Below are 24,611 nucleotides of genomic sequence, written 5' to 3'. Positions count from 1 at the left end.
TATATTATTTTGTGCGCACAATATATTTAAGTTGTGCGCACAATATATTATTTTGTGCGCAAAATATATTATTTTGTGCGCAAAATATATTATTTTGTGCGCACAATATATTTTTTTTTTTTTGTATGTCCCTAGCCGGGCTCCGTAAAAATCAGACCTATAAATATATTCCAATATTTTCCCCGCTCATCATCACGTTCTTGTTAAGAAGCAAAATTGTCGCAAAAATATTACCTTCTTTTCCAATAAATTCCTCACATATTAAACACTGTTTTCTTATTGCCCATTTTACATCTTTCATTATGAAGATATTTCAATTCCAAAATACAATACATATAAAAGACGTTCGGTCAGATCATAGATGATATTACATCTAAGGTCAGATAAATGTAATATCACCCCAGAGTGTAACACCTTCACTGATTTTAACATGTTTAAATATTAATTAAAAACTGATAAAAAGTATCATTGCCGTTCCCTCGAAAGGACGCTGTCACAATGGAATTTCTTTAAATAATTGTTATCATGTTTTATGTATACAAACCCTTGAATGTTTATTAGGTGCAAATGTCAAAATAGTTGGATTTATTGCATCTATCACTGGCATCAGTGGAAATACCACATCAGAATAAATAGAGTTTAATTGGTTTGACAAATAACTGATGCATTTACGACTGTGGTTTAACCACATCAAGAATAAATACGGACATCTGATTAGTTTCAGATACCAGGGGCGTAGCTACCCGGAGGCACGACAGCACGTGCATCCACGTCGTTTTCACAAAAAAAAAAAAAAAAAAAAAAAAAAAAAAAAAGAAGAGAGAGAGATGAGTTGGTCAATCGGAATCGGACAGCGTGATGTATGTATTAACTAAGACTATTATGATTATGATATTTGTTTAACGTTCGGAGACTGTTGGTGTCTTTTCCATCTATCCCGGATATTAGTTTGACAACCTAGTTACAAGTGTTCGAGTCATGCAGAAAAAGATCGTAGGTCAATCGGAATCGGACAGCGTGATGTATGTATTAACTAAGACTATTATGATTATGATATTTGTTTAACGTTCGGAGACTGTTGGTGTCTTTTCCATCTATCCCGGATATTAGTTTGACAACCTAGTTACAAGTGTTCGAGTCATGCAGAAAAAGATCGTAGCTCCCTATACGCTAACAGACAGTTGCGTGCACATTGATTCGGCATGCAAGAAAGAAATGGCAAAATAAAAATTTATAAATTGAATGTTAAAGGAAACACCTATGTTGTCACTTTTTTAATTGATGAAATATCATTAAATAACGACATTTGGTTTCAAAATACTTTTTTTTGTGGAGATTATGACAAAATCGGAAGGTAACTTGTACCTTTAACAAGATTTGAATTTGTAATACTCAGTCTAAGACATGTAGTTTTGAAGCACCTTTTACAGTTTACAGTGTACAGTTCATCAGTTTGGAATGAGATGTACCAATCGGCATTAGAATTATCAGATCCCTTCGATATCGTTAAAAATATGCCGGGGCGATGTGGTCGACAGACTACCGGAGCCAATCACCCTGCAACCACGCCAAAACAGTATTGGAAAGTCTCATTATTTTTTGCGTTCATAGACCATATGATAAGGGAACTGGAGAGTGGAGTCGCGTCAAGTATTATCAGAAAATCGCTTCTTTGCGCTGTATCTGCTTCATCGTGTTGTAGGAAATATCTCAAACGAACAAATCTCAATATTGTCTGAGACATACGAAACTGACCTGGCATGTAATTTTGACGAATTCAATTAGGAGGTCGCTCGATGCCGAACACGTACGCTGGTTTATAACATCTCGCGAGTGCTACCATGCCATGATGGAGATCTATCAGTCACGGTACTACGTATGTAATTGAAAACAAATGTACGATCAACAATGAACAACGACAGTAACATAGCATTACTGCATATTCATCGGGATTTCAGTGTGAATATTGACAAAGTAATAGAGACGTTTGTTTCTGCCCAGACCCGAAGAGCAGATTTTGGACACTTTTGAGTAAATTCTGTATCACAAATATGTGTTGTTTATGTATTACTCTATTCAGAAGATTTATTAATAGTTTTACATTCATAAATTTTTATCTACATATAGCGCCTCTTTTAACCGTCCTATGACCGAAAACCGAAAAAAAAAACATTTTTCTGCATAATAGGGTCCCAAAAAATTTTCGCCTCGCTCCGCTCGGCGGTAGTTGCTTCCACATCGTTTCTTTCTAGCTACGCCCCTGGATACTTATGATATAATCAAGCAAGTGATAATATCAACCTATTGATATATATATTTAATCTGAATTTCTCACCCTTTTCATATATCATAGAGCATGAAAAAGTGACCTATTCTAGCGGCTCATCCCTACCACTAATTATATAGCAAGTGCCCCCCCCCCCCCCCCCCGAGGAAATAACAATGACATAATAATCCTAACGTCCACAATAGACTAGAGTAGAGACTAAATATGTACAAACCTGACGTCAAATTATGTTGAAGAAAATAGTATCACATTTAATCCTATCAATTCATCAAAAATGTATACACAAAGAACAATATATTTCACATTACATATTTATTAATCCTTTACCTCCATCAGTTAAATTGCGATCTCAATAGAAAAATTTCCCGCGAAAATATCATGTGTTAAACGCACAGGCGCTTGGGTATATGATACAGACTTTTTTTTTTGATTTTTTTTTGCTGATTAAAATATTCAATTTTCTATATTTATAATACATATCTATCATTCTGTGCATGTCTCACCTAGTTTCGAGTGATTTAAACGACCCAGAGAAAATACCCAATTTTACTATCCATACTAAGAAACAAATTTGTTTTAATGTACACAGTTAGATAAAATATATATGTTAACTATATTTATATTGGACGGTTTTCAGAATAGTAACTATATCAGAATTTTTTTTTTATTTGTCGCAGACAACGGTAAATAAACTCATCATAGATACCAAGACTAAATTTTGTATATACGCCAGACGCGCGTTTCGATTACAAAAGACTCATCAGTGACGCTCGAATCCAAAAAATGCAACAAGTTTTCATAGACTTGAAGCTTCTCAGTAATCATGTTAGGGCTATTAATGATCATCTTTTTGAAAAATTGCTTCATTTTTTATAAATATTTTACATATTAACATAGACTTGTGCTGTTTTCTGCTCTTTGGTGTTGTTGGGTTGTTTTTTTTTTTACACATTTCCCGTTTCTTTACACATTTCCCGTTTCTTTACATATTTCCCGTTTCTTTACACATTTCCCTTTTCTTATCTCAATTTTATTAAGTAAAAAGACTCAGTTTTATAGAAAAATCTATTTTTAGCAGTATCAAATGCATAATAATCATGACAACTCAAATGAGGGATAGTTACTCATTTGGGGAATAGTACTCCCTGCATATGGCAGGTTGTCTGCCAATCTGTTATGGACGGAACATGAATGATATGTCAACGGTACGTACATAATTTGAAAGCATGCAGATTTCCGGGAGATAGCTACACATAAACCTTTTTTCCACATATTCCATGTATCCCAAGAGAAATCCGTTCTGGACTCGAATTTTGACAGCCCCTCTATATTTTTATATAATTCAACAATAGGCCATTTAGTTATTCATTCACGATCGTTTATTAACATGATTGATGAGATCCTATACTACAAGAATGAAAACTTTCGGTTTACGTATGGTCTAGAGAGACAAATAATAACATTACATGTTACCATGTTAACGGTTGCCAAAAAAATCACGACCATTCAATCAGTTTGTGTCTCTAATTATGAAATATAAACGGGATCTATGAATTGGGACTTACAAACTTTCAAGTTCTGTGTCGATCCAGGAAGTTTATTGAAGACAACAATGTGTACATAAATGATTCAAGGAAGACGACCCATTTATCATGTTTATGACGATTAAAAAAACTAAATACTGAATTGTTAAGTTAGCGGATACAAGAGGGAGTGGCCTGGGTATGCTCTCCTCCCTGTTGTGGGGGAAATTTGGTTAGTTATATAGGGAATCACAAAAACATGACTGAAGCGCCCAGCCGGCCCACCCCTTATTAAGTCAGTCAATATTGAAACCTAGCACCTGAAAATGTGGAGGTCGATAGTCTCCTGTCGACCCCCACTGTTAGAAATATCAACAAGAACATATGAGGTTAAATGTAGCTGCAGCTTTCCAATTTTTGAAATGCAAGACACGGAGAACAACATGTGGTATCCTATATAATTCGTTATTGAGAACATGCCCGTATAGCACCCGTACTCGTAATCATAGGCAATACTTGACCTCGCTGGAATTATCACCCCATTAAATAAATGGTTTCTTTCGACTTGAAAAGGGTACGCCATATATCTATAGACGAAACGCTGTCATATATTAGCTATTTGAAACCCTTGCAATTGTTTTTGTTTAACATGGCATCATTATGTACTTGTCTTTTTTTTACACCGGTTGTAAAGGGCGCATTACACATGTTACAAGTCATTTGCGACAATTTTTAAAAAATCCAATATTTTATTTGCGCCACAAGGTTATTTTTTATTTGCGCCAAACAAATTAAAACTTCATTTGCGTCATTTTTCAGGTAATACAGGTCAGATATAACGGAAAAGTTAAATATTCATTGCTCTATAAGGTTTGTCTACAGTATTCTCCCTAGATAATTGAATGAGTTCATACTCATTTCTGATAGAAAAAAGGACTATAATCTTTCAGATAAATATTGTATGCACATGAGAAGTGAAATATCCAGAAATGAATACATCATGACCGTCGCTTACAATTTTTTTGCTAGAACAGACTTATAACTTCATGCACTATATAGTGTATAGTGCTTATACAACTGTCTCATAATTTACTCCAGTGTATAGTGCTTTCTTTTAGGTTTTATTATTCGCTTTTATATAACAGAACGGTGTTCTAAAAAGGGTTTAACATAACTCGTATGGTTTTGTGACTACTGATTTCTGAGTAATATGCAAACAGAAAGTTACTACCTTTATTATTAATAGTCCTAAGTCATGAATCTGATGTACAGTAGTTGTCTTTTGTTTATGTAATTGATACGTGTTTCTCATTTCTCGTTTTTTATATAGATTAGACCCTTGGTTTTCCCGTTTGAATGGTTTTACACTAGTAATTTTGGGGCCCTTTATAGCTTGTTGTTCGGTGTGAGACAAGGCTCCGTGTTGAAGGCCGTACATTGAACTATAATGGTTTACTTTTATAAATTGTTATTTAGATGGAGAGTTGTCTCGTTGGCACTCACACCACATATTCCTATATCTATGTAATATTATATCATATTCATTGCTATTTGGAAATCCACCGAACGGTAAGGACATGGTTGTTACATGGTTTTGACAAAAAGAAAGTTGCAGGTAAAACATGATGATATCTTATGAATAAGATAATAATTGTAATAATCTGATATTATCATATACTTAGACTAAATAACATATGATTTTTACTGTATGATAATAGCATTAAATTAACTTACATTCCATATTTTTCGATTTGGTGCTTAGCGGGCTGATATGAAAAGTTTATCACATGCTTCGATTGTTATCACATGCCTTTCCGTAATGGCATTCCGGCGATACTCGGCAAATTCCGGAAAATACACCTCAATGCTACGTTTTCAGTGAAAAACATTACATAGAGAATAATACATGGCTAAATCCGTATCATATGTCGTATCATCCCGAGACACCAATATCAGCCCAAGGGCCTTTAGGCCCGAGGGATGATATTGGTTGATAATATTCATTGCTATTTGGAATTATTTCATATCGGTTGAGAATAAGATTCTCTTATTGGATTAAAAGGGGTCACATGACATTCATTATTCTTAAGCAATAAATTCCATCGGTCATTAAAAGAAAAAAACGGACCAGAACACCGGTCGTTAACGCACTTTTACATGATAATGACCGGTGGGGCGTGGTTTCCGTCTGATAATGACCGTTGGGGCGTGATTTCTCTGTTAATGACCGATGGGGCGTGGTTTCTCTTTTTAGAGAGATGTACCTTTTATAAAACATGTTCCTGTTTTTAATAAATGATTGCACTTAAATGAATGGCAGTATTACTACGACTGGTCTTCACTCTTTGCCATAGATATCGTACAACTACTCGAGTTCGCTGTAGGCATTTTAAATTGATGAGAATTTTCCAAAACATGGTTTCTCAATGAAATAAACATAATAGTTCTTGAAAAACTGGTCGTTATCGTGATACATGGATTGCCCGTAGGGCAGTCCATATATCACAATAATGACCAGTTTTTCAAGAACTATTATATTAATCCACCGAACGGTAAGGACGTGGTTGTTACATGGTTTTGACAAAAAGAAAGTTGCAGGTAAAACATGATGATATCTTATGAAAACTGGACGGACGCATCTTCAATGATTTTTAAAGACCGCATCCATAGCAAAATTTTAATTTGATTTTTTCTTTGTGTTTTCGCATTTAATTTATAATTGAAACTAGTTTAACAACACATGCTCCAGATAGTTTGACTCAATTTCGCTGACCGCCCACCTTTTAATTTGCCTTCTATTAAAGTCCGTTTGTCGGGAAACATGCGTTCGTAATAATGTGCTGTTTTTTATTCATAATGTTGTTGAAGTTTGTACAATTTCGTTTGGTAGCGGCATTGTGCAGTTTTTCAGTTTATTGTGTGTTTTAATTTTTACGACATATGGTCTAATAATTTGGGGTGGATAATTCTGTATGCGCGCGTATTTAACTGTCAGGGTTTAACCCAACTCAATCGACTGTGTCACTGTGTCTGCAATGCCACATGGTAACTTGACCATATGTGCGTCTTGTTTCTATCATTGTCCAAAAAATTTCGCAATGAACAGAACAGGATAAAACTGGTAAATGTAAAGGCTGTGGCTATTTTGCCGGACGGCAAAATTGTATCTTAGGTGTTATTTTTCCGTCTCGGGCAAAATAGCCTCCTATGCACTTGGTGCCGGTTCCGGCAATGATAGCGGTTTATTTAGAGTTTTACTATTTTACGGTCTTTATTCAAATATTTAAGTTCATTCATTACGAACGTAAACACATGCAGAAACATACACTATGACAATCTCTAAAAACGTGTATTTTTTTTTTAATAAAAAATTATACTTAAGCAAACCATACTGCTCTATGGTCGGGTTGTTGTCGCTTTGACACATTCCCCATTTCCGCTTTCTCAATTTTATTTTATTAGTGTTAAAATTGATATTCTAATAAAAAATCTATACATACAGATGGTCTTCAAAATGGCTAGTGACTTTTTATCTTCAGAAAACCGAGACCATGATAATCATGATAATTTCATTTTCCCGATTTGATGGCACTGCATGGCACATGGAACAAACATATTTCAGTCATTCCCAAAAAAATGGGTACAATTACAAAATTTCAGTGTCGCCGGCAAATAACCACAAAATGCAAGCTGAACATATGTCACAGATAATCTTTTTCGTGTTCTAAGTGATTAATATGTATACTAAAATAAAATTATATTCTTCTGTGATGTATATCGTAAATATATTTGTGTTATTTTCTATTCAATATACGTAAATCACACGAATTCCGAATGTCGCCAAGAAAAACTCCAAATATCGGTGTGAATTAAAATACTTTATTTCAACTAAATCATGATTAGATTTGCTTTTTTTATTTGACACTATATTGATTTTTATCCACAAAAATATTTTAGAATCAAAAGTTATAATATACACTTTGATTTACCCATTAAACCGATAAACGTATAACCTACCGTAACGTATCTTTAGGTACAGTCAAAACATATTTATATGATTGGAAATCATGCCCAAAGTGACTTTAAGCAAAGTTGATACATCAAATTTTAAAATCCTGCCTTTAACTTTTATTGCAATGAAACAAAAAATAAAAAAAAATATTCTCTTTCTCTTTTTTTCGATTGTCGCATATAAGAATCCAACCTACGTAACGCGTATTTTGGAACGCACTAACCAAGAACAAATCAAAATGATGATTATTTCATTGAAAGCACCCAAAAAGCTTCTCAATAATCAGTTTTGAGAAAGCAACTCAACAATATTGTTACATATTTCCATGTATAATGTAAATAAAACTAACCTCCGTTTAAATAACCTCCGTGACGCAGTTATTTACAGTTATAATAAGTTGTCAGACTATTTTAATCAGTATCAGCGGCTGCCGACACTCACTGGGGTAAAGCTGATGACCGTAACTGCATTCACGGTCATCCCAAGATGTCGGATGAAAAATTAGGTCAGTTTCTGTATTGTCTGTTAAAGTGTTTCTATATCATTTTCTTTACAAATCATACATTGAAACGATGTAAATTTATAAAAGAATCACTCGAAAATCACTAATTACTTCCGAGAAATGTGCATGAAACGGGAAATTCGATTTGAAAAAATCGTTAAGATGACCGTAAATCATAATCAAAATATTTTCAAGATGACCGTAACATAAAACAAGGATGACCGTGATTGGTAAAAAGATGACCGTAACTTGTAAAGGATGACCGTAAATTGCATTTTTCTCGTAAACAATGAAATATTTATTGATATCGACGTTAAAATTTTAACACAAATTGACAGCGATACGACGAAAATTTGAAGAAACATGAATGTGTCCCTAGTACACGGATGCCTCATCTACACTACTAGTATCATTTTCTATGTTTAGTGGACTATGAAAATGGGATAAAACTGTAATTTGGCATTAGAATTAAAAAGATCATACCATAGGGGAAAATGTGTACTAAGTTTCAATTTTATTTAACTTGAAGCTGGACAAACGGACAAACAAACAGACGAACGGACGAACGTACGCACAGACCAGAAAAACATAATGCCAATAAATGGAGCATTAAAAACATTAATAATACATACGAATATTTGGTAATCGAGCCCATGTGTATGGTTCCAGAGGAAGCAGATCAAAATCTTAATTTGTCTTGATATATGCAGGCGGAAACACTTTTGAAATAGAACAAAAGAATCGAAGTTCTGTGTTTATCGAGAAAGCGATAAATGTTAACTGTAATGTTTGATATAGTAACAAAATTTTAAAAAGTTAATAGAAACAAATAAAACGACAATTTTCTTATTTTAAAAACACCATTTGCATACGTTTTCAATGTATCTATTACATAGTAATGCAAAGCAATAAGATATCAAGTCGACGACATGGTTCTTATCGGGGCCTTTTATAGCTGACTATGCAGTATGGGCTTTGCTCATTGTTGAAGGCCTTACGGTTACCTATAGTTGTTAATGTTTGTGTCATTTTGGTCTTTTCTGGATAGTTGTCTCATTGGCAATAATACCACATCTTCTTTTTTTTATATATAGTATCTATAAGTTGGATGTAGAAAATGCATAACCTCCGATTTTTTTTTATCACGGACGGAGAACATATCAATCTTTTAGTTCAGAAATTTTCGTGACTGTCCTCCCATTATGTGAATCAAGAAAAAATTCCCCAAAACAGGTAACGATTGTATCGAAACGAGAAAAATCGAGTGCACCTTTTTATGTTAGGGCATGTTTGGGGTGTATATTTTGTCTTTAAAAAGTACAAAGCAATAGTATGTTATATAGCATATCGCTTCAAATTCTATCATTATTATATATCAACGCTACAGGTTGACTTTATAACGTAAAAAAATGACAGTACGAAAAGATGAAATATATGGGTCAAGTGAGATACCTATCTAAAGAATCACAAAAACAGAGTAGGTGTGTTCGAATAGCTATTTTTTCTAAAAGTACTTGACGACAGTCTTTTAATTTGGATGATGAAAATGGATATCTTCGAAAAAATATGATTTTCTTGTGTGTGATAACTAGGGTTTATAATCTTCAACTACTGAAAATGTTTAATCTGCCCTTCCACGAAATATTTAATTAGAATTTTTTTAAATGCTTAAGAATTTTCAAAAATTCCATCTGACATCCGCCATCCGAACAGACAATATTTTTATGTTGAATCAATTCAGACAAGATCATTAACTAATGCTCATTAGCTAGTAGATACATTTGTCTTTTAAAATATAACTGGCATATAACGATCGATCGTAATGGTGCTATGTGGATAAATTTATCAGTTTTCAAGAGCAAAATTGGCAGAGCGTCATCCCTACAATGGCTTCCATTTCTACGATTGTGAGCATGAACTGGCGTAATAGTCCGAGAACACAATTATTTCGTAGTGCATGTCTTTTAAAACATAAATGAAAATAAAAAAAAAAAAAACACCTGCGATTTCTCAAAGAAACTTTTACAGTGTGTTGTACTACTTTTGGGACAAATTATATCAAAATTATAGAAAACTTCACCGTCTCTAACTCAAAATATGGACAATTTTATCTTTAGGGCGTCTTGAAATCGTTTGACAGCTTCCAAAGTACTATTTTTCAACCTTTTTCACCTGGACCAAATCACTACTTTCCTTTAAAATTCTGGACCCAAATTTTTTTACAGTGTAATTTCACCCCCTACTTGTAATTTGAGGCATTAAACATGGAGAAATAAATTTGGAAGGGTTATAAAAATTAATGGCAAGTAACCCACTGTCAACACTAGGAAGAAGTAGAATCCTGACTGTATGAATAACATTTCTGTATATATACAAATTGACAACGTTCCGCCTTGTGATACGCTTTTCGTACAATACTATTTTAAGGATCTACTTTGCTGGAGCTCACCTTCACTAGTTTATTCGAATGATATTTTCAAAATGTTTCTGTTATTTTATTTGCATGACAAAATGAAAGACGATATAATATCAATGGGTGTACATGCAAATTTTTGGCATTTTTAAAAATGTGTATTTATTATATGTCTTTTAAAGGAATCCCAGAAACAAAACAAAATCTTTTGTCGAGCAGTTGATGGCTGTGCACCGCATTTTTTTCATTATGCTTGTAAGGTGTCATTTTATCGCGCTTTTGTAGCATTTTTTCCCTTCCTGTTCATTTGCATGTCTTTTGTCAAATTCATTTTAAAAATTAAACCCTCTACTGTAAAAAAGATACATATGGTAATCTTTGCATTTGAAGCACGTCTTATTTTCTTCTACCTATAGGATAAAACTTTCATATTAATATGTGTATACCAACACGATTAATCATTTGATATAAACAGATAGTTATATAAATACGGATATTTCTTAGAATTGAGGGTCATCCTTTAAAAGTTACGGTCATCATTTACAAATTACGGTCATCTTAAAAGCAGTTACGGTCAGCCTTGTTATGAATCTCTGATTCTGTTACGGTCATCTCGATTGTGATTTACGGTCATCTTGGCGATTTTTTCAAATCGAATTTCCCGTTTCATGCACATTTCTCGGAAGTAATTAGTGATTTTCGAGTGATTCTTTTATAAATTTACATCGTTTCAATGTATGATTTGTAAAGAAAATGATATAGAAACACTTTAACAGACAATACAGAAACTGACCTAATTTTTCATCCGACATCTTGGGATGACCGTGAATGCAGTTACGGTCATCAGCTTTACCCCAGTGGACACTGCCGAAAGTCATTTTTGTAGCAGATATCATTTATTATAAAGAAAACAGACAAACAAAATACAGATTTTGAGAAAAAAAATATTGTTTTGAGAAAGGTAGGTTAACTTGTTTTTTCCCTATTATGTGAGCAACATATAACGTTTAATAAACGTTATATCAGCCATTTTCTTAGATTTAAAATAGTCTACAACACAACTTGTGTAATAACGACGACAATCATAACTTTAACAGCGGTTTATGGCAAACATTTTCAAGATTATTTAGGACTCATCAATGTAACGGAGGTTATGCAAATAAAAAAGATCTAAAGATGCATGTAAACACGATCATACCAATTGAAATTCTTGTACATTGTTATATATACCTAATCAGTTCATCAATTATCACTAATAAAAATCAAAAGGTGATGTCAATCATAGACGACATCATTGATTTACGTTACGGAGGATAGAAATTTAAGGAAAAAAAGGTTTTTTTCTCTAACAGGACTTTACTCTTTTTAGATAAAGATTTACTAAGAAAAATGTTTAATTCTGTTGTCTTGTTTGTCATTTAATTCCAATATTTACATTCATTTATATGTTTGCTGTTGGTAAGAACTGGAATTGTCCGTTATTGAGGTTTTAAATGTCGTTACGGAGGATAGAAATTTTCAAATGAAACTATTTTGACTCCAAAACTTCATAGTTGAGTATAATACATACATTATGGACGTGTGAAGGAAGATGACATTATCTGTATAGAGCTAATAAAATTAAGTTGAACAGTATTCGGTTTAGGTAAAACATATTTTTGAGTGAAAGTTCATGAATCGTTACGGAGATTTTGACACGAACAAGTCAATTTGACTAAAAGAAACATATAACTTGATAGAAAATAGTTTTTAAGTTTGTAATGTCAATACATTGTTTAGAAAAGCTAGCATTAAAGAGTTAAGTGTTACTATGTATCAGCATTCAGATACTGGTTTGATAGCAACCTCCGTAACAAAGATAGGGGTGTGGATTAATACAAGCATAAAAAATACATACAAGTGATTCAAAACATAAATAATAGGGTTTTTCCTGGAAAGCTGTATTATGAAACTAAAATATTATACAGCATAACATTTCATTAGTTTAAATTTATTACTAAATAAGTTGTGAAAACTACTTATTTGAATTATTTTTTAAACACTATATTAATTCAGACCTTAAAATTGGTATTTGCTTTCAATATATACAGAATAATACGTATAAATCAGTTTGCTATGGTGGTAAATGTAACCCATTTCACATGAGCCTGGATTTAAATCTTGTGTTTTTCTCTAATGCAATTTTTAAGATGACTTTATACAACACTAACCTCCGATACGTTCATACTTACCTTGTCTTACAGAAAATGCTAAAACTAGAAAACAACTAAAATGGTGTAAGTAAAAATTAAAAAAATGACAGACTAGATATAGACACAGAAGAAAACAACACTCTCTCTCTGCTCAGTTGAAATTTATTTTTTAACAGTGTCTACATTCGAATTGTACCCATTTTTTGGGAATGACTGACTTTTTTATGTAATTACCAAACTGAATTAAAGGGCATACAAACGACTGTAAAATTGACTGAATCAATTCGCTTGACAAACAAACACGGGCGATACAACAGATATTTACTAAGCCAGTCAAACCTGGTCAGGAAAAGGCCAATTGTTTTTCGTTCGTTTCATGTGTTTGAGCTTTTGATTTTTGGCATTCATGCAGTGCATGCCGGATAAGGGACTTTCCATTTTGAATTTTCCTTGGAGTTAGGTGTTTTTGTTATTTTACCTTTGTTAAATAGATGCATCGAATAGTTGTCATTTTAGAAGTGCTCCAAACACAGGCACTTGTCTCAGAATTTTTTTTCCTATATATACCTTAATATAACACATTATAATAGGAAAAAAACTTTCTAAGACAACGGTGCCTGTGGCTTCAAAGCCTACTTTAGCTCTAGCCTCTTTAAATTTGTCGAACATGGCGTTTATTTCATTTTTTTCCACAACCTTGGAAGTGAAGTCTTCCATTTTCGAACCTGTCAATGATTTTATAGGAAAATTATTTCATTTTAGTACCTGAGACAAACATGACAAAAAATAAGAAATAAAACCCACAAAATAGCAAAATCATAAACGAATAGATTCTATCGGAAGGAATCTGAAAAAATTATATCTTGCTTATATATATATACATGATATGTTATATGATCCTGGAAGGAATGAACAGTTACTTTTAATAAAAGCGATATCCTAAATGGTGCCATCTTAGGAAAAGGGTAGCGAAACGTTGTGGTGCCGAAATGTCTTCTTACCCTAAGCGACCATATTTATTTTCGGTGTCTTCAGCGACAGAATAGAAACGTGTCAGAAAATTTAAGAGACATCATTCTGAATTTTTAAAAGAAAACAATCTTTGCCATGGGTAATTAAACATATCATTTGCCCTACCCCAGGACATTTCCATTAACCTAAAGCACATGTAGACATTTTTAATTGTATAGCCAGATTATACATGTTGTACAAGATGTTTCTTTCATCTCAACTCATGCAGACGAAACAAATCATTTGCAATTTTTTATTTAAAAGATTACTTAGGTTTACTTTAATAGGTTTGACTTTTTTGGAATTCATCTTTATGAACATTTGATACTGCAAGTCTAGTAAGTATAAAAATGTTCACAACTTCGTTTAGACCAAAAGAAAAAAATGTTGGAATATTGGTCTTTGAACTAGTAGTACATGTACATATAATTACATTAGATGTATGTTTCATTATAATATTTTATTCTGATTGGCTAACTGCACATCACGTGTTATTCCGTAAGCAGTTGCATTGCTCAATACAACTTTTCACTCATGATAACACGTGCTCCAACAATCAAGTGCACAGGTGAATTAAATAATAAAACCTATAAATTCGTGTTTTCATGATCATAGCTAAAAAATGTAATTATAAGTATGGAATGCTTCTTTTTGTAACTTTATAGGGTTGTAAAAGCGTTGACCGTGCGTACATTTTTAGAATGAATCGCTTCCGCGCTTCATACAAAATGTACTTCGGTCAACGCTTTTACACCCCAATAAAGTTACAAAAAGAAGCATTCAATTCTTAAGTACAAATGTAGTACAATGTAGTTGGGAAAGATTTTGGTGCAGTCTGTTTAAAAAGATAGTTTAGATTGTTATGACATCCCTTGATCAGCTGTCCCACTGTCACTATAAGTCAGAAATATAATCATGATAATTAACTGTTAAAAGCTAGGATAAGCTGATAAGATTTTTGTACCTAAAATGCTAAAACAAACACAATTTCAAAAGCAAAGAATAATTGAAAAAATGTCAAGACTTCATACAATTTGACAAGTTTTTAGTCAACCTTTGATAGAAATTAGACCCAAAAGTTTGTTTCACTGATTCTGTTGTTACAACTTATACCATGTATACTAATATTAAAGCAACAGTGTTCTCCCCAAGGCCTTAAAGCACCGCGGCCCCGCGGTGCTATATTTCTGGGCCGCGGTGCTATTGGTCTTGCCGCGGTGCTATAATTTTTGACCGAGGTGCTATATTTTTCCGGACATTGTATTCGAAAAAGCTTTAAATCGGTAGGATTTTATCCGCGGTCTAAAATTCCGGGCGTTATTTGAGCTGCACAACAGGTGATCGATGAAACTTGTTGATTGGATTTAATCACTTGATTATCGCTTGTAACAGAATTCCTTTGTGTTTTAATTGATTTTGGATTAATTTATGACTGGAGATTATAATTTTATGGCTTCACTCACCACCCAAGCATTGACCAGTGACACCGGCAAATTTACCTTTGTACACAAACAGTGCCGACAGTTGTACACACCACGGGGAAGTGATACAATTACATAACGTTGTTGGATTAAGATGAATTATTGTTGGATTAAGAATATATTTTAAGGATCATACATATTTTGATTCTTTATGAAGCACGTGGTCAAAGCTTCACTTGACATAAATATGATACGATACCGAAAATGGGGAATCAAAACTCATAATGACTGGAGCCCAGCGGAAAAACCAACTAAAATTGTAAAATAAAGGGCGCGATAAGCCCCACACCAACATCCCTTGTTATTTAGAATTGTTATTAACTTTGTATAGACAGTGATTGACAGAAGACCAATCCCTGGTTAATTATTACCCAAGATAAGAAAGGTATCCATCCCTTCCTTCTTAGTTTTAATATAAATCTTTCAAGTATTTTTTTAAATTATTACCCAAGATGAAAAAGGTATCCTTTCCTTCCTTTCTTAGTTTTAATATAAACCTTTCCAGTGCCTTTCCAGTATTTTTTTTATTGAAATTAAATAATAATGAAACTTCTTGTGAAATGAAATAATTTTATTTACCATGTTTACTGGTTATTTATTTGCTTTAAATTGACTTTATGAAATTGTTTTAACTTTAGTTCTTAAGCCTAAATGTTTTATATAGAAAGTAAAGAATAATTAGATTTTAATCAGTGAGCACTTGCAAATTTGAAAACAATAGTAACTTTCCTTAGTGCTTGTCATATGTTATGTACATGTATTTTATCTTGTTTTATTATTCTTGAATAAATAATATTAAATCTTTATTGCTTTTCAATTATTTAATCAGAATATGTCAAACTTAGAACAGGGTTAAGAAGAAAACAATTAAAAGAATGCAAAAACTAACCTTTCATAAGGGTAGTTATAACCATATTATGAATAAAACACCATAAAAAACTATGCGACGCGTCACAAAAGTCAACACGTTTATAGAACTTGTCACGCGCTACCATGGTGCTATCCAAAAATCCTGGGGAGAACACTGAGCAATACCTGATCCTGATCCTAAGGTCAAAAATTGACACGACTTGTGTCTCTCTCTTATATAGTTGATTCCTCTTACGGTGCACCATTCCACCTATGATCAGGGTTCCACCATGAATTATTTGAAGTGAGTTCTCTGATGTCCCACTTATTGAAATGGGAATTTTACACTAGTCATTTTTTGGGGCACTTTAAAGCTCGCTGTTCGATCCTGTTGACATATAGTGTATATACAATGTATCTTATGTTGGCTTACTTTTACATTTTTTACAAATTATGACTTGGATGGAGAGTTGTGTTATTGTCACTCATACCACATCTTCATATATCATGTATAGATATATATCATTGAATGCAGTGTGATAAAAATATTGTGAAGAGCAAAGATTTGCAAATCAATTTATTAAATTGATCATTAAGGCATGACTAAACAATTGTTGTTAGCTCACCTGGCCCGAAGGGCCAAGTGAGCTTTTCTCATCACTTGGCGTCCGGCGTCCGTCGTCCGTCGTCATCGTCGTCCGTCGTTAACTTTTACAAAAATCTTCTCCTCTGAAACTACTGGACCAAATTAAACCAAACTTGGCCACAATCATCATTGGGGTATCTAGTTTAAAAATTGTGTCCGGTGACCCGCCCAACCAACCAAGATGGCCGCCATGGCTAAAAATAGAACATAGGGGTAAAATGCAGTTTTTGGCTTATAACTCAAAAACCAAAGCATTTAGAGCAAATCTGACATGGGTAAAATTGTTTATCAGGTTAAGATGTATCTGCCCTGAAATTTTCAGATGAATCGGACAACCCGTTGATAGGTTGCTGCCCCTGAATTGGTAATTTTGAGAAAATTTTGCTGTTTTTGGTTATTATCTTGAATATTATTATAGATAGAGATAAACTGTGAACAGCAAAATTGTTCAACAAAGTAAGATCTACAAATAAGTCAACATGACCAAAATGGTCTGTTGACCCCTTTAGAAGTTATTGCCCTTTATAGTCAATTTTTAACCATTTTTCGTAAATCTTAATTATCTTTTACAAAAATCTTCTCCTCTGAAACTACTGGACCAAATTAAACCAAACTTGGCCACAATCATCATTGGGGTATCTAGTTTAAAAATTGTGTCCGGTGACCCGCCCAACCAACCAAGATGGCCGCCATGGCTAAAAATAGAACATAGGGGTAAAATGCAGTTTTTGGCTTATCACTCAAAAACCGAAGCATTTAGAGCAAATCTGACATGTAGTAAAATTGTTTATCAGGTCAAGATCTATCTGCCCTGAAATTTTGAGATGAATCGGACAATTCGTTGATAGGTTGCTGCCCCTGAATTGGTAATTTTAAGGAAATTTTGCTGTTTTTGGTAATTATCTTGAATATTATTATAGATAGAGATAAACTGTAAACAGCAAAAATGTTCAGCTAAATAAGATCTACAAATAAGTCAACATGACCAAAATGGTCTGTTGACCCCTTTAGGAGTTTTTGCCCTTTATAGTCAATTTTTAACCATTTTTCGTAAATCTTAGTTATCTTTTACAAAAATCTTCTCCTCTGAAACTACTGGACCAAATTAAACCAAACTTGGCCACAATCATCATTGGGGTATCTTGTTTAAAAATTGTGTCCGGTGACCCGGCCAACCAATCAAGATGGCCGCCATGGTTAAAAATAGAACATAGGGGTAAAATGCAGTTTTTGGCTTATCACTCAAAAACCAAAGCATTTAGAGCAAATCTGACATGTGGTAAAATTGCTTATCAGGTCAAGATCTATCTGCAACAACAAAAGAAAGAGAGTTTTTAACGACCTCAGCTGGCTATACAACCCTTGCACAATCAACTGAATTTTGCAGAAATCATGAATAGGATAGATTGCCCTTATATGATAATTTTTTATTACCTTTTTGCTTTTTTTGGCAAAGTGGGGGGGGGGGGGGGGGGGGGTTGCGCAACAACAAAACTACTTCACAACTTTCTCATTACTTTGCATTTCTTGTTAGATAAATTTTACAAAAATTCTCCCCTGAAACAACTGTTGAATTTAAACAAACTTGGTTTAAATCACCACTAGGATATCCAGGGACCACTGTGTATGATGACCCTGCCTGCCCACATGGCTGAAATAAAACATAGGTTTCAAATGCACTTTTTAGTATTATATCTCTGAAACTAAATGACAGTACAACAGTTGCATTTATCATGCAACAATTGTAAATAAAAATATCAGGTGAGCGACACAGGGTCCTTGGACCCTCTAGTTTAAACATGGAGCAGGTGCATGATGTGTCATGTGTGTCTTAGAAAAATTGTGTGTATAATTATCAATGTTTATGTTACATGTGTTAGTCTAGTCAATGCAAGTCTGATATATGTGAATTGAAGAAAACTGTGCTATTAAATAATGTTTATAATAGACATGATAGAGAACACAGCAGACATTACTTAATCAATAGTCGGAGGTTCTTCTTGTACAAGTTCTTCTTATTTACTGGGAGATTAACATTCAATTTGTTATATTCATATTTTCTTACATAAAAGCAATGCAAGGTTTAAATAATCTCTCCTTAATTTTCAATTTCTACAAAAAAATACTTGGAGAGATGTATAAATATTTTTTTTTTACAATCCTCAAATTTGATAATGTAAAAAAAATGCTTTAAACAATTTTTCTTTGGTAAGCTCATAATAGTAGAGTTCCATGTTTCATCTCATTAATTCAACAAAGAAAATTATTATGCAAAGGTCTTTCAAAGTTATTGCACAAGGTTTTTAAAAATTGCCCATTGGAGGTCTATATTAAACTGAGCAGTGTTTGGAAGATACATGTAACATACAAATGAGATTTTCATTGTCCAAAAATTTACACTTAAATTGAATGATAAGTGATAGACATCTGCAAAGGACAGACAATTGAAATTTTTATTAGAGCAAAGAAGTCCTGAGAAATTAAAGAAAAGAACATACTAGTATGACTTTTTTACTTGCAAAAATGTGTAACATTTTGTCGAAGGGACATATTACTTTTAAAAGCCATTAAAATCATTACCTACAATGTACATACATTTTTTTTTTGATTTTTTTTTTTGTAAATACAAGTAAGGGAAGACATCAAAAATTCAATGAAGGATAAAAAACTTAATTCAAATAGTTTGGGGTGGGGGTCAAAAGTGCTGCAAGTTTTGTTTTATTGACATTGATTTTATATATATCCTTATTGTTCAATTAATTTTTCCCAAATTAAGTTAAGAGGAGGGTAATGAGGGTCAGTGAAAAAACAATATGAATTAAGTTTTTTTTATCCTACATTCAGTCAGGGGTACAACTTGTACAAGTGTATTTTATTTACTTGAAGAAGTAAAAAAAAATATACACATACAAGTAAATAAATAATGTTTGAATTATCTCCCCTTAATTTTCTAAAAAAATTACTTGTATGTAAATTTTTCTTACAATCCCACAAAAATCCTAAAGTTTTGAGATGTAAAATCATGCCTTTAATGATTTTTCCCAGGTTTGCTCAAATTTTTTCATTAAAGTTCAATGTTTCATCTCATTAATTCATCAAAGAAACTGATTGAGCAAAGATCTTGTATATTTGTGCAAGGCAATCAAAAATTGCTCCTTTGGGGCTTGTAAATGAGCAGTGTTATGAAGATAACAGACAAATGGGATTTTCAATGTCCATGAAATTACACTTAAATGATTAGTAAAGACATATATGTAAAGGGTACACAATTTAAAATTCTATTAGAGCAAAGAAATCTTAAGAATTCAAGAAAAGAAGAAAGGATGTTTTTTTTACTTATACAAGTAAAAAATTCTGAATGACTAAGGGACATAACTAAGGCCTTTTTTTTTTTACCTAGACAAGTAAATAAAATTCACTTGTATAAGTATCCTACAAATTTACTTATATGTGTATATTTTTTTTTACTTCTTCAAGTAAATAAAATACACTTGTACAAGTAGTACCCCTGACTGACATTGAACTTTTGATGTGGTTCCTAAATAAAATATACTTGTAAAAGTATCTGACAAATTTACTTAAAAGTATAATAATATTAACTTCTTCAAGTAAATAAAATACACTTGTACAAGTAGTACCCCTGACTGACATTGAACTTTTGATGTGGTTCCTAAAAAAAATATACTTGTAAAAGTATCTGACAAATTTACTTAAAAGTATAATAATATTAACTTCTTCAAGTAAATAAGATATAAGTGAATAACTTGTACAAGTGAAGTAGTACCCCTGACTGATTAATACATTTCCAGAAGATTAGTAAATATATGGGGGGAGGTACTTTAAACAAGAATTAATGAGTAATGGGGTCGAGAGAAGTTTTCCCAATATATAAATCATGCAAATACATGTATTAAAGAATTGAATGAATGGTAAAAGTTGGGGGAAAAAATGACTTCCATACATGTATCCCTCACATATTTTGTTCATGGAACAACCAATGGATACAAAAATGAATGAATTGCAATCAAATATTTTAAAACGATCTTACAACTTTAATAATGTTTGAATATGATTACCCCAACTGCCATCAATCATAGCAGTTATAATCAAAGAAGAAAAAAATGATTTATAAGATAATAGACTTAATACAGCAGATGTAATGCTTGAACTGTCAGTTTCATTGTTCTGATCATGCAACAATCATGACAATGTACAATCTGTTACTTTATTACAATGACTTCATCTCAAGTAACAATATTTCCTATGCCAGAGCATAATATGTACTGATAAGTTCTAGTACAGTTATATAAGGAACAATAAGTTAATGCAGTCACATGAACAGTGAGCAATGGTGAGTGTCTGAAATTTAAAATATTTAGGGATTGTAGAAGAAGCCACTTTTTGTGACTAGTATGATCTTGAAGGCATGGTAAACATTTGGAAATGAAAATAAGTAGATTAGCTTCTTTTTTGTGCTATTTTGATATTTTAATTCAGAATAAATATAAAGGAGAGAAGAAATGCTTGTCAATAAAAAGATAGAAATGTTACATGTGACAGCAGACCATTTGGCAAAATATGGACCATAATTTGCTATTGGGCTCCGTTTCCTATAACTATAGAAAAGTGATAAAGTTTGAATTACTGTAAGAAAAGTTGTAACTACATCTAAAGATGCCATTATTTTTATTAACATACAAGTGTATGCTACTCTTCCCTAGAAAAAAAATTGAAATATATGAATTTCAAAGATTCTACAACCTTATTTTTGTGTCGTTTCTCGCGTTACTTTTTGCTTCCGAATAGCATAACGCTGACTGATTTATAGATAATCGTCACCGGCAAATTCGTAACTTTTGCTTTCAAATAACAAAGAACATCGACCAATAAGAATAGTGAGAAGAAAATGCCGAGAACTATAAGTATTTATGTAGCAGATGTAAGAACAGTGGCGTGATTTTTGTGTCCGATTTCGTAACGCAAATTTTAGATGATGTAATCTGCTTTGTTGTAATAGAATTCTTAAAAACAATATGCAAATATGAACTCTCGCGAGATGTTCAAACAGGTAAATCAGAGATGATTTACATTCTTGTTTTGATCTTCGTAATAATTAAGTAAGAAAATGACGTTATCGTTATGCGTTACATTTCACACGAAACAGAAGTCCAGTTATTTATTAAAATTGTTTTTGTCCTTAAGTTCTAATCATTTCCGGTCATACGTGAAACATGTGACTAACATGTGATCACGCCCTTACAGCCGGACATACGATATACTAGTTCTAAACATTGTTTTTGTTTCCAACGGGATGTTAGCAAACATAATCTGTAGACTTGTTTTGACTTGTTTAAAAAAGGAAAAATACAATTTTCAAAGAGATTGCGCCGGGGGTCTATTATTATTCCTATGTGCATAATGTTACATACGATCTTGTGTGAAATTAAATGCCCAATGACTTGACAAAATCGATTTCAAATTTGACCAACGTTTAAACACACTACGTTTCCCAATAACGATGTAAAGGGTCCTTGGAAAATTCAATCGAAATGACGTCTCTTATTATGGTGCCGATGTTCGTTGGATTGATTTTGCTTCAGCAGTAAATATTACTGGATATTTTAGGTGAATAAAGATAATTAAATGAAAAATGCATGTTAATATACCGTTACACTAGGAATGTACAAAGTTGGTAACTTTGTCACAATTTTTAATTATTTTTTTTTATTCATGTTCTGCAAACACTTTTCAGAAACGCAATAAACTTGTCAAAGGAAAAGTAAACTTTTACCAGGCATGACTTGAAAGGAAGTACTTTATTGATTTTAGCCCACTAAAGTAGGTTAAAATGTGGAAACCATGTAGATGGTGTACAGGTCACAAATATCACATGGTGCCTATTTTAAAGATTTTAATTCCAAGTTAAAAGTTTTTTTCTTTACTGGATTTAAAGAATTTTACATTGCCAATGATTTGGAATAAATTTTATATAACTGGAATTTCAAAACCAAATATAAATATATTTTTTTGGCCAAAACATCAAGATACAACGATTATGGTATCCTGTATCAATGAAGAAAATATGGAAAATTCTGAATAAATTGTACTAATTGTTTTCAAAACAAGCACATATTTAGGAGTTTTATAATACTGTTACATTTAAGATGGATTTTAAGAAAAAGTATACTGTTCAGATTATTTTAAGCAGATTTTGCAATAAAATAAAACTAAAAAAATGCTTTCGGTTTCTTATGGTTTCCTGTCAAGTTTTAAAAAAACTTTAATATAACATTGAAAATAGATTTTAAATATTCACATGAAGCAAGTAACACTAGTAATGGTGTTTATTTATGCCTTTTGAATTATATTGTGCAAAATAAAGAAAATAAAGATTGGTTTCCTGTTTGGTTTCCTGTCACGTAAACGGTGAATCAAAATGTATTAATTTTTTCTTGAAAAACTCAATTGTTCCATTCATACTATTCTAACACCAACACAACCCACAAAATAAAAGTTAAAATTTTAGAACTTATAAAAAAGGATACAAAAAGAAACCAAAGACCGAATACCAAATTATGGTCCATATTAGATAAACATGATAAGCTTCAGTAAAAATAAACAGTGACCAGACTTGGGGTCATCATTTTTTCTGCCAACAAGTAGATCCAGCTATAAAGAAATGTTTCATTTCTATGTTGTGTTGCAATTTTAATCTTCTTTTGTGAATCAAATGATTAATGTTGTGTTATTTAATCATTTTCCATTGAATTTGGCAAAATTTGCTTTGATGCTGCTGCAAAAGTTATCAGTAGTGTGGGAAAATTACATTTAACAAATGTATTAATTAATACTTGTGCAATGGTTTCAGGAACAATGTGAAGGAGTATTTTAAATCAAGGATAAGAAGTTGGGTAGGAGTACATACCACCATCATGGAGTCACTTTTGACTGCTGGAGACACAGCTTACAGCAGGCCATCCAGGATGACAATGAAATACACTAAACTACATACAGGAGAATCCAATGGAAATGTTGACCAGGGTAAGTACTGTATATTTTTAAAAAGTAATTTGAATCTCCCTGCTGTAGGCATCATTATCCTTGACCGTCTGTCCATTAATCAGCTGCCTATCTTTCTGTTTGTCATGTTTGTCCCATTCATGTTTAAGCACTATATTTTTAGTTTTCCTCATGATACAAATGTTTGAAACCCATACACAATTCTACAATGTTCTAGGAACCAAACTTACAGACTGGTCTACAAGTCTGACATTTGGCAATGAGTCACTTACTTTCCTAGAGTTATGTCCTTTCATAACTTGGAAAATGGCAAATTTTATTGTTTCTGCATCCTAAATTAAGTTTTTCTCATCCAAATTTTATAAAACTCATACATCATGTACAATGTATATGTATACATACTGAGAACAAATCTCTCATTCAGAGTTAGAATTTGGGTAGTAAGTTTGTTACCATTGTAGAGTTGTGCCCCTTTTGTAACTTATAACATTATTTTTTTTTTCTTACCACACTCTTTCTTAAGTTTTCTTATTCAAATTTTATGAAAAACTCATTCACAAATGCTTAGAATCACAACACTCAGACAGAATTTTCATTTTGGCTGCTTGTCATTAACAAATCTAAAGTTATTGCTCTTATTCCTTAAGCTGTTAAGTTATGACGTGGGAAATTTAT

General features: G+C 32.5%; 1 protein-coding gene across 2 annotated transcripts in view; it reads left to right on the top strand.

Moving 5' to 3' along the window:
- The first annotated feature begins 13,953 nt into the window (after window positions 1-13,953).
- LOC139527513 (putative transporter SVOPL) overlaps window positions 13,954-24,611 on the top strand; it is a 37,703-nt gene continuing 27,045 nt past the window's right edge. The window contains exons 1-2 of one of the 2 annotated variants that reach the window (XM_071323011.1): window positions 13,954-14,040; window positions 23,785-23,957. In XM_071323011.1, coding sequence (XP_071179112.1) covers window positions 23,849-23,957 — 109 coding nt within the window. In that variant the 5' untranslated portion in view covers window positions 13,954-14,040; window positions 23,785-23,848. The remainder of the gene's footprint in view (window positions 14,041-23,784; window positions 23,958-24,611) is intronic. The other variant, XM_071323014.1, reaches the window with a different exon arrangement.

The sequence above is a fragment of the Mytilus edulis genome, chromosome 6 (assembly GCF_963676685.1).
Source record: "Mytilus edulis chromosome 6, xbMytEdul2.2, whole genome shotgun sequence".
NCBI classification, from domain to species: Eukaryota; Metazoa; Mollusca; class Bivalvia; order Mytilida; family Mytilidae; genus Mytilus; species Mytilus edulis.
Note: the sequence above shows the minus strand (reverse complement) of the source record. Positions and strands in the feature narration are given on the sequence as shown.